Raw genomic sequence first — 12,337 nt, 5'->3', positions numbered from 1 at the left:
AGGCCTTTCTCAGTGGCCTCAAAACAATGTCGTATTAGTCGTAACCCGATGGCATGACCTGAATCGGACTAGATCCGCGCATTTTGGCCTCTGGTGGGCTATTTTCGCACTTGGTCCCTCACTTTTTATGATACATTCAAATCAATCTTTATATTTTATTTAAATTTGGCCACGCTTTTTTATATTTTATTCCTATTGGATCCATACAGAGATGTTACGTTTTGAAGGAAAGGGAAATTTCCCATTTAAATCCTCATATTATCCGCATGTCATGTGTTGGCCCTTTTAGTTTATTTTATATTTCTTTTTTTGTTAATTTTGTTCTAAATTGATTCTAATCCTTTTTTGAATTCAACAATACTTAATTATTTAATTTATTTAACCTTTTATTATTTTGGATCTATTTTTTTTTTAAAATCTAATATTAGTTAATGATTAAGCTTAATATTTTATTATTATTTTATGTTTTTATATGTATTATTGTTTCAAGTTTTTTCTCAAACAGTTATATATTATTACATTTTTTAAATTATAATGTATTTTTATTATAAGTTTATTACGTATTATTATTTTAAATTTTATCATGTATCACTACTTAAAATTATCATATTTTTATATTTTTTACGTAAATTTGGCATGATTTGTATATATTTCTTGATGTTTTTTATTTTATAATATATTTAAAAATTGATTTATATATTTCTATATTTTTTTTAAAAAAGAGCTATACAATAATGCTCTTATATAATACTATTTCAAATATGTATGTATACACAATTTATATTAAATTATTTTTATTATATACATATGCAATATATTTGATTTCATATTATCAATAGATATTTTATTTCTTTCAAATATTTTAACATCTTCAATTTATTTCAACTTATTTCAATATGGTTAATTTATTCAAATTTATTTTAACTTTTTTAATTTATATATATCATATTTATTTCTTAAATTATGTTTAAACTTATATATTTCATTAGTGCTATGTAGATTTGTTTGATTTTTAATTAGTTTCCTCTTATTAGCTAATGTTGATGTTTACATAATGTATGTTTAGAATTATTATTGTCCTGCTTATTTGTATTCGTTTATCAATTGCTAATTGTTCATTGGCGTACATTTTATTTTCAAATTGTCCTTTTTGCGTTGTACGAAAACATTCAACCGTATTACATTGCTTAAAAGATTGCATTTTATTAAAATATTGAAATAGCTTTAAGTTTCCAAAATACCCGATATCTAATGATTCTCGAGAAAATAGTGTCCTAACTTACTGGGCTTCAATTTTCTTTGTTGAATTTGGGTGGCCAAATATCTTTCAAATAAAATTGCACGAATCTCAAATAAAGTTCTTCGGGATTTCAAAATGTTGGACCCTAACCCACTGGATCTGATAATTTTGCTACCTCGAATTAAGGATTTTTAAAACAAAGGCAATATTCGGTGTTTAGGAATTTCGAGAAATTGAACCCTAACTTACTGAGTTCTAATTTGCCATTTGACCCAAATAACCAAGTATCCTTCTCAAAATACACGAGTTTTAAAGGTCAAAAGATACGCTTAATTTCAAAGATTAAACTATTGCACCCTAACTTACTGAGTGTGATAATTTATTTATTTAAAATAGGCGCGTCTTATTACTCAAATTGGTTTATTCAAATTTTCTTCTAAAATCTTTTCAAAATTTCAACACTAAGACATTAAACAATCAATTTGGTACCAATATTGGGCGTTACGAGGGTGTTAGCCCTTCCTCGTGCGAAACCGACTCCCTAACCTGTTTTTTAGATTTCGCAGACCAAAATCGTTTTCAAGGTGAGCCGATCACACCTCCATAAAGGATCGGTGGCGACTCCAATTTTCGTTTTTTAAGTCGACAACTAAATTTTTGTTTTTTTTAAAAAAAAAGTGGTTTTTACAATATATACATATGATTTTACAATTTTCAGACTTTAAATTTTAGTTATGAAATTATTTTTATTAAATTATTTTTTATATTTTTTTTAATTTTTTTATATTTTTATCTTAATTCAATTGCAGCCAAATAATGTTGCCTATGAATAAATATCCACTTTCTTTAAGATAACCTTACCTATTTTTTGTTACCAACCAACTAAAATTTTTATTCAAAATAAAATTGAACGATCATGATGTTTAAATTTTGCAACCAAATATTATGGTTGCTAAAATTGACGTTATAATAGTTGTGTAACATACGTAACTAAATATTACGTTATTACAAATTAATATTTTACAAGTATATAAATATTTTTACATAAAAATGTTAATAAATATATTATTATTGTTATGCGAAGTATTTGATAATCACATTTTGTAAATACTAAAATTAATTTTTGGTAATGACTATAGTCGTTGTGCAATATATTGCATCACCAATCAAAAGATCATTGCAAAATAATATTTAGCAACCAATAATATTATTTTTACATAAACGATTTAGCAACCAAATTTCATGGTTGTTAAAATAATTTTTTGGAAATGACATTTATGTGCCGCGCAATGTAATTCACATTTAATTAAAATGTATCACAAATAATATTTGAAACCATTATAATATTGTTACACAAAATATTTAAAATATAAATTTACATGGTTGCAATTTTTATTGTGCAATCAACATATTGTGGTTACACAATAGTTTTTGTAACTAAAACATTATCGTTGTGTCATAATTAAAACATTTTTAGAGAAATAAATTAAGCCTATGTTAAAAAAAATTATATTTGAAAACAACAAAGGACAGTTGTAATATATATTTAAAAATGATTTTTCAATTGGCAAAGTTGTATATACAGTATGAGGTAAATATGAGTTTTAGCATTAATAATTCTTGTTTTTCTTGTGGAATTTGCAAAGCCTCGCTCCTTCCAAACACTTTAAGCCCATGCCTTAGCCTAATTTAGCGCACACATGACTTGCTTTTTTTAGTAAAATAAGAATAACATAATGATTTTACATAACAATTCTCAAAATAGGAGGTCCAAAAGCCTCTTCAAAAACAAAAGATAACACAACCTGAGGAGGCTTATTACAAATAAACACAAAAGCATTAGTCCTAGTATTCTCAAGCGGTAAATCGACAGAAAGGTTGCTCCCTAATTTTGCTATAGCATCAACACTCTGGTTCCCCTATCAGAAAATGTATTTGATATTAGTTTTCGAGATAATAACACAGAGCATCCTGCAATCATTAATTAAAATACCAAGCAATTTATTAGAAATAATCTCATTAGAAATAAAAGAGATGACAACAGTAGTGTCAACTTCAATTTCTAAATGAGAGATTTTAAGATCAATAGCAAGCTTTTAGGCCACCTCTCAATGCCCATGGCTTAGCCTCAATGCTACTGGCTTTAGGAATGTACCTGTTAGTTCCTTTAACCCAAGATCCCTCTTGGCCCCTAATAACCATCTCACCTTCTACTCTCCCAAGGTTCCTAAAAGATGAGCCATTCGTTTTGAGTTTCTTCCACCCTTGCCGAGGAGGAAACCATTTAACTGACACAACGAAGGGTAAGTAGCAAACTCTAATCACTAGTGAAGTAGCAAAAATTTTGCTACCCTTGCAAAGCATCTTTGTCTGATACTCCATTGTTTTTGCTTTCTCTTAAAAACGATGGCGTTTCTGAGCAACCAAATTTTCGAGACCGCAACAAAAAACACAAGATACCATGGCAACTTTAGACGATTAGTCTAAACCTTTACTTCAATATTACAGAAAATCCAGTCTTCCCATTCGTTATCAAGAAGTGGTAGACCATTGTCATTCCTTGTAAAAATGGACCACCAATCCTTGACAACATCACACCCTCTCAAAATATGGGTAATTTCATCACTATTAGACTGACAAAAGGGGCAAACATCAGTGTTAGGCCCGAAAATACTAAGAAGGGGTGGATTGGTATTTTAAAAATTTCTACAAATTTTTCTAAAGGATGAGGAAATGAAAGAAAAGCTTGGACAATTCAAGTTATAGTGGTTCGGCCCCAATTGCCTACCTCCACTACCTTGGTATACCTCAACCAAGGATTTCCCAATTCACTATACTTAATTATTATCTTTAAGGAAAATGTATAACTTTTACAATCTCTGTCTTTTTCACAAGGCTAAGATAGAACCTTCCCCCTATTTTTTATTGCTTAACTAAAACTCTCTAGCTTTTGTGACTCAATTAGAAACCTTTTACGATCTACTTAAGGTTTTATACCTCAAAAACCTTAACTACGTTCTTTACAACAAAGAGAAGATGAGCAAACTAACAATGAACCTCTAGTAGGTGTGTTTACAAATTGAGGCTCTAAATACAAAGATTTTAGAGAGAGAAAAAGACATTACAATAAGCTCTCAATGAATATGTACAAGAGAAAATGAAGAAAATAAACTTTTACAATCTCTTGTATCTTGAAGTGTTCTTAATGTGTTTATATAACAAGGGAAAATTTGTGACCGCTTATAGTCGTTGGGGATAGTTTCTAGCCGTTTGAAGCATTGCAAATAGACTTGTATCGATAGAACTCACAAGATGTATGGATAGAAGTGGATCTCTATTGGTAGAAGTGGACTTGTATCAGTAGAAGCTCCCCTGAGTATCAATAGAAGTCTGGAGGAATGCTGTGGGTACTTTCTGACTTGCTTCTATCGGTAGAACTTCCTCCAAGTATCGATACAACTTCCTAGACTTGTATAAAATGAGTTTAAAACATTTAAAAACATTTTAGATTGACTCAAAAACATGTAGATAAATTAAAACGCATTTAAAACTTGTTTTTGAGTACATTTACATGTTTCTGAAATGCTTTGAAAATGTTTAACAAATTTTTCAATAATTATTTTTACCAAATAACTTAGGAAATATAAATAAAAATGTATCTTAAATGTTGTTATATCAAAAGCTTGGGACATCAAAGCTAATAATAAGAGATTTTCTAGTGGTTGAAAGAGTTAGTGGTGGGTAAAATTTTGTTGATGCATTTCCAAAGAAACATCTTAAGGGCACGTTTGGTTCGCTGTAATGGAATAGAAGTGTAATAGAATAGAGCTGTAATAGAATATAGGTGTAATAGTAATTCAATTATTTGGTTGAATGGAATGAAATAGAACTGTAATAGTATTCTTGGGTTTGGTTGAATGGAATGATGTTGTAATAGCATAAGGAAAAAAACTAAAATGACTAGAATACCCTTAGCAGAATTTTTTTTAGGTAGATGATTATTGTTATTGTTATTAAATTTTAATAAGATTATTAATATAAATAATAAATAATTTAATCATATTTTAACATAATTATTATTAAATATAATTTAATAAAAATATATAATTTAATAAAATTCTTAGTATTAAATATTCTTATATGAATTTACTAAAATCATAATATATAATACTATAAAATATAATTTAAAATAATTATTATTAAATATAATTTAATAAAAATATATAATTTAATAAAATTCTTAGTATTAAATATTCTTATATGAATTTACTAAAATCATAATATATAATACTGTAAAATATAATTTAAAATAATTATTATTAAATATAATTTAATAAAAATATATAATTTAATAAAATTCTTAATATTAAATATTATTATATGAATTTACTAAAATCATAATATATAACACTATAAAATATAATTTAAAATAATTAATATTAAATATAATTTAATAAAAATATATAATTTAATAAAAAACTAGATAATTATTCTTATATGAATTTACTAAAATCATATTATATAATACTATAAAAATAATATATAATCTACTTTATTATTTTTAAACTACAATACATATTTAATGTGTTAAATATCATTAGTGAAACAAATAATTTAATTATTCTACAATAAAAAAATATTAGGAGTAATAAATAACTTGAGAATTATATTTTGCATAAACATAATATTCATATATTAACAAAAGGTTACATGAAATTCATGAAATTCTATGTCATAATCCATATGTTATACAATTTTACAACATCAAAAAGTTAGGATATTGTAATGACATACCATCCCAAATATTACAAACAAAAAAAGTTACAAAAATATCATCAACAGAACCATGATTTTTAATGGTCAGTAAGAAATCTTTTGACCCATTCCAACCACACATCAGAAGGTAAACTAAAGAAAACGAGCATTTGAGTTGGATGATCTGGAATTTTGCTCAATGCTCGATACCGCTCATCCACAGTTAAACCTTCTATTTCACAAAAGTTGGATATAAATTTGTAGTTTTTTCTTGGATGATCTGGAATTCTTCTAACTTTTGTTGAACTACCACATCGGAGGCAATACTCCTACTGATTTGTTCGCCAATGGCCCGCATGTTTTCTGCCAATAAAGTGGCAGCATTATGAAATGAAGAAGAAACATGCTCACTTGCATCAGAATTCTTTTTTTTTCTTCTTTGAAGATGTGGAATCCCCTTGGTTTCTATCTGGTTACGGTTTTGTAGCAGAAACATCCATGTCATCCAAAGAGACATCAACTTCGCAGTCATAGAATTTGTTTTTTTTTCTTCATTAATATCTGTAGTAGGTACATCCTGAACATTTATTTCTTCAATAACATCAGCGGCTGTTTGAGCATCTTTCTCAATCGCTCGATCTCTTGCGTAGATGGCAGTAAGTTGGTCTTAGTAAGGGAAACTACAATGTCTGAATTGACCGGCTTCTTTATGACTCTATAAAAATGAGGAAATTATATTAGTTATAAGTTTGGTAAAAATAAGATAATAAAGACTTGAAATAATTCTTACATTTAAATAAGAGTTCCAAATCGCATCTTCAGCAACAACGAGCTGCCTATGCTCATCCCAACCAAAACCGTTATTGTTTTGGCCATTAAGCATGTCATACACGATTGACCAATCCCTTTTTAGTAACCTAATCCTCGATTCAATATTAGGTCTAGCCTTTAACATTGCATTGGGTAAAGCCTTTTCTAACATTTTTTCCAACTCGTTTAAATAACCGGCTTTGAACCCCGTATCAGCATTAAAAGTTCCAACATTGTGCAAGTCCACCATGCAGGAAACTAATGCATCTTCTTCTAGAACCCATTTCCTTTTGGTTCCTCGAGAAGCTTGGGAAGAAACATTTGATTCTGAAACACCTGACATAATTATCTAAAGAAAAAAATCAAATTAAAATTAAGTTTAATATCATGAATCAAAAGGTGAACACTTTATAAAATTAAAATTAATTTCAATATCATGAATCAAAAGCTCAACACTTTATAAAATTATAACACATGATGAATGAAAAGAAATTAAATTATAATTCAACAAGTTTAGTACAATACAAAATACAATTCAAACACCACCAAAGTTTCACAAACTAGATACATAAAATAACATAAACAAATTAACTCAAACTCATTTTGTCCCTAAACCTAACTAATTTATAGATGTTTGCCATTCATCGAACATTTGGTTGGCTAGTTCCATCCTCCAAGTAGCCCATGCATCCGATGGATGAATATTTACGATATTCGGTTCATCGTCATCTACCACATTACTAGGTAATCCTTCTCCCACCTCCGCTTCAATAAGATCAATACTCATATGGGTTCGAATAAAATTATGGAGCAAACAACATGCAATAATGATTCTATTATGCACCCTTACAGGATAGAATGATGGACTCCTAAGTATCCCCCATCTAAGTTTTAATAACCCAAAGCACCTTTCAATAACATTACGTGCTGAGGCATGTTTCATATTAAAAAAATTCTTGTGGAGTACTTGGCTGATAACCCTGACGCCACTCATCCAAATGATTTCGTTGTCCTCTAAAAGGTGCAAGAAATCCCTCACAATTTGTGTATCCAATATCAACTAGATAATAACAACCTATAAAAAAAACTTTTTTTTTTAAAATGATTAATTCCCTAAAAAAAGTTTGATCTTAATGAATAATTCAAAGTCCTCTAACTATCCACTTTACCATGAGGAACTTTTAGTCCATGTCTCCTACTAATGGCATCTCAAAGAACCCGTCCATCAACAACAGAACATTCCCAACCAGGAAGAACATAAACAAATTGCATATCAGGTGTACAAACACCTAGCATATTTGTTGCTATGTTTATCAACTGTTGGAACCCTAATCTTGGTTTATCAACTGTTGGAACCCTAATCTTGATGTGGGTTCCATCAAGAGCACCTAAGCAATTCTATATCACATGTTATAAAACCTTGAGTTAAGATACTAAATTTAAATCTAAATCAACTAAATTATGTACAAGCTGTAATTGGTTGTAATTGGCTCTACATTTTTAAATAACACATCTTGTAAGCGTATGACAGCATTTAAAACACTATGAAATGATCTGCTGACAGTTTCCCCGGACCTATTAAAGTGATGCTTGATAACTCGATTTTTAAGGTGATTGGAAATGATATGTAAAAACATTGTCACTTGCTCATCAACAAGAATGTTCCTTGACGACTTCAATCCCCCTAAAGTTTGTAACATCTCACATAGTTTAAAAAAGGAAAATCTATTCATCCTAACTTGTTCAATACAGGTCTCGTCACTAGCATATATAAGCCTTTTCACATAATCCCGTTTTGCATAAAAATCTAAAATATAGAACCTGATCCTTGGTCTATAAGTATGTAGGCTATAGATGGCACCCAATGTAAGTAAGAACCAACTCGCAATTCTACAGATTTGCAACCATATTGTCAATACAATACCAATTCTTTTACACCTCACACTTTGTCCTATTAAAGGCAGACGAGCCATTACTGCAAGATATTAAATTGTTATATAACTTCAAATCGTAGTAAAAGGGTCACATTTCTCCAATTCTAATTTCAATAACAGTAAAATAAAATTAAAGAGTTTAATTGCCAAAGAACTTACAGTGATTTAGTGAATATAAGATGCTCAACTGTGGGTGGAGAAAGCAATCAAACAAGCCAAAGAATTCAAGTTGCAATAACACACTATCAAAGAAAAATGAACAATACAAATTTAGAATCTTTACAAAGCAAAAAATAGAAATTAAAATTATCTTTGCAACTTGAAATTCATTTCTTTATCAAATTAGTTGTCATGATATAAAAGCACTTTAGGCCTCGATAATACAATCACAGATGGCATGCCTAGTCTATTAACAAAAAATAGACTATCCTTGTGAGGTGAGCAAATTTGTTTTAGTTACTTAATTAAAATAATTATTATTAAATATAAATTGAAAAAATGCATAAAACCAATCCATTACAATAAAATTAAAACTTGAATAACAATTGAAAAATAATAGTTAAAATTAAAAATAAAAAAAAATGTTTTGCACTAACTATTACAATAGGCACTCAAAAAATATGTATTTTATGTGTATAACCATGATTCATGCTAATAGAATTCAAGCTCATCTTTCAGAGGTTGTTAACAAGAACCAAAATGGTTTTTCATCCCTAACATACAGGTGAACAGCCATGTGAACAACCATATGGAGGTAGGATCTTCCAAATATATAGGAAAGTAATAGAAAAAAATTTAGCATGCCTGTGCTGGAAATACAAGTGATGACAGAAATAGTAAAAAAAAGTGATCTTGAGATCGAGATTCTTTATGCGATTCAGATTAACATTTTACTTTTGCAAAGTTATGTTTAATGAATGAATGACAATTTCGTTGTTGTACAATTACTTACATTTATTGTTCTCAAATATCTTTACAAGTGATGATGTCTCTAATAAATATTTAAATATTATTGAACAAAATGTTACCAAAATGAATGAAATAAATCCCTCAAAAAATAGTTACAAACTGTGTATACAAGCAGCCTTATATAAGCATTAAAAATCGACATTTAACACAAGGATAAGCCAATGATAGTCACTCCATCAGCTTGTATTTCGAGCATGATTAGTCCTGGGTTAATTGGTTGATAAATCACATTTTGAATGCCAATTAGATTACTCTTTATCTTTAGCCACAAGATTCCTACAAAAAACAAACACTTCCCATACAAGTCTCTTCAAATGTATAGACTCCTCACATATTTTATTGATTGTAATTCTCTTTTGTTGGTTGTGTCTTAACTCAATTAGCATCAACATTGTATTATCTTTTTATTAAGGGTTGAGGATCCTATAAGTATGCATCTTCAATCATAGTGATAAATAATAATGCGTTCTCAACGAACTAATAAGGAGTATATAGAAGTGTCCAATAGACTTATTACAAGCCATGAACAGGTTCCTAAACTAATAAGGAAAAAATAAGGCAGAAGTTCAAAGTTTTTAACCATCTAAATCATCTAACCCAAACAACACCAACATGACAAATAGTTGTTGTACTAATTTCCATTTGCTACTCTTGTTTTCCCCTTTTTTGGAAAGATGCTAAAGAACTTCCCTTCACAAAGTAGACTTCCCTAAGTCATAAAGTAGGCTTGCAACCTTATCTTCTTTTGTACTAATTTTTGAATATCTACATTAATGTAGTCTATTTTAACTTTAAAAGATCAATTACCTTTTCTTTCTAGGCAACCAAGGGCTGAGTACGGGGTGTCCAATTTACTGTTCCAACATCAGTTTCAACAAGTATATGTTTAATAACTCAGATGAAAAAATATATAAAGTTCTTTTCCTCTCTTAGAGTATTACATTATTAAAAATAAACACATGGCAACAATCATTGTAAATCAACTAAATCATAAGCAAAAAGAAAAATGGTAGCATCATAACCACAATACCAATATTCAGTGATAATCCCCTCTGTGTAGGACGTGTACTTTGGTAAAAGCCACACCAGGCTTGTAATCCCTGGTCCAAATCTTTTCTATTGATAGTTGTATTTCTAGCATGTGAGCAATCGGTATGCCTTTTACATCTTTAGGTTACTTTCCGTGCCAAAATTGGAAGGGAAAGCCGGCTCTTAAACCGTGGGTTGTATCCAGATGAGTTTGGAGTGGTAATTACTCTAGTCTCTATCTGTTTGTATGCTCCGATTACTATCTAAGGGCATTACCAGTATTTCATGACTGTGGAAATGAATAGATTAATCCAGGACACAAAAACAAAAAAATCTGATCTTTTTTTATCAGCCAAGGGGTTAACAAGAAAATTTTTCATCTTTTCAATCAAACATGCAATAGAAAAGATTTGGACTAGAAAATAGAAATCATAAGAAGAAGCAGAAATCGATGGAAGGGAAAGGGAAATTACCTTTGGAAGAACAACGTCGGAGAATCGATGGAACGGAAGGTAGATGAGGGCAGAGAATGGAATAGAAAATAGGAAACAAGGGCGGAATCCATAATTGCCGCTTCACGAGGGAAATGGCTATTACAGCCAATGGAGGTAATAGCCCCGTAACCGAATCGGGCTGTAATAGCATTACGGGCAGCCAAACGCCCATTTGGAGGTGGGCCCGCAGAATAGGGGGAATGCATGCCTATTCCCCCTAACCAAACGCCCCCTAAGTTTTGGGAAAACTTTCAGTTTCCATAACCTCTTCCACCTTGCTTCCTTCCCCGTCACTGGCAACTTCTTTCTCTTAGTTACAAGATCATAGGCGTTGGCAAGGGAGAGCCTCCCATCTTTTGAATGCTTCCAACACAGGCAATCTGACATCCCCAATTCGAATGAGATAGGCGTGCTAAAAGTAGCATCAAAAAAATTAGAAGGGATTTGAATTGAAAAATCTTCCATCGCATTTACATTTAAAGGACATGTTTTGCTCACTTCTTAACAAGGGCCTAATTGTCCGAGCTTTAAGTTGCCCTAACCTACACCAGTCATCATCCCAATAACTGATACTGTTACCATCACCTACCGCCCATCTCAGTCCATTAACTTTTTTAAGTGAAGCCCAAATGGTAGATATTTTTCTTTTCTCCCGTCCTTGGTCATTTCCTAAGAGATATTTGCTAGCCAAGACTTTAACCCAGAGAACATCTTGCTCATGAATCAACCTCCAATCGAGTTTCAACATGAGGACTTGGTTTTTAAACTTCGAAGTTCTAATCCCACGACCACCAAATTCCTTGGGCTTAGATAGATTACCCAATTAGTAAGGTGTAATTTTCTTGCTTCATCGGGTTTACACATTAACACATGATTTGCTACATCAAAGAGTTCTAATACATTTGAAACACTTTCGATTAGAATCTTAACTTAATCGAACTTTGGCATCACGCCAATGTGACAGATTAAACTAATTATTATTTTTAATTAATCTCACAATATTTTTTTCAACGAGATTAGGAATTATCTTTTTCTGACTATTATTTATTTATTTTACAATCAACTCTCTTTATAATTACTCTATTTGTCTGCTCAGATGTTACTTA

At 30.1% G+C, this 12,337-nt stretch overlaps 1 protein-coding gene across 6 annotated transcripts; it reads right to left on the bottom strand.

Annotated features, from left to right (window-relative positions):
* Positions 1-5,946: 5,946 nt before the first annotated feature.
* LOC107910428 (uncharacterized) lies at positions 5,947-11,963 on the bottom strand. 6 transcript variants are annotated; one of them, XR_005910191.1, is made up of 5 exons: positions 11,211-11,905; positions 10,739-11,026; positions 8,899-8,981; positions 6,786-7,154; positions 5,947-6,710 (listed from the first exon to the last, which is right to left on the bottom strand). XR_005910191.1 is itself a non-coding variant. In XM_016838265.2 (3 exons), exons 1-3 carry the CDS (start codon positions 11,435-11,437, stop codon positions 8,923-8,925), a joined length of 333 nt encoding a protein of 110 aa, XP_016693754.2. In that variant the 5' UTR covers positions 11,438-11,930; the 3' UTR covers positions 8,533-8,922. The 6 variants fall into 6 exon arrangements, 1 of the variants encoding a protein (XP_016693754.2); XR_001687638.2 differs by lacking the exon at positions 10,739-11,026 and adding an exon at positions 10,516-10,562 and having other exon boundaries at positions 11,211-11,876; XR_001687637.2 differs by lacking the exon at positions 10,739-11,026 and having other exon boundaries at positions 11,211-11,963.
* Between the last annotated feature and the right edge of the window lie 374 nt (positions 11,964-12,337).

The sequence above is a fragment of the Gossypium hirsutum genome, chromosome D02 (assembly GCF_007990345.1).
Source record: "Gossypium hirsutum isolate 1008001.06 chromosome D02, Gossypium_hirsutum_v2.1, whole genome shotgun sequence".
NCBI classification, from domain to species: domain Eukaryota; kingdom Viridiplantae; phylum Streptophyta; class Magnoliopsida; order Malvales; family Malvaceae; genus Gossypium; species Gossypium hirsutum.
The sequence above is the reverse complement of the archived record's forward strand: the minus strand, read 5'-3'. Positions and strand labels throughout refer to the sequence as shown.

Excerpts from the sequence above, each read along its gene's own strand:
- LOC107910428 (XM_016838265.2), bottom strand. The coding sequence starts at position 11,437 with ATGCATTCCCCCTATTCTGCGGGCCCACCTCCAAATGGGCGTTTGGCT. Across the intron at positions 10,563-11,210 it reads CCGACGTTGTTCTTCCAAAG|TAAATTGGACACCCCGTACT; the intron begins GTAATTTCCCTT and ends ATGTTGGAACAG. Across the intron at positions 8,982-10,515 it reads TGGTTGCCTAGAAAGAAAAG|TGTGTTATTGCAACTTGAAT; the intron begins GTAATTGATCTT and ends TTTCTTTGATAG.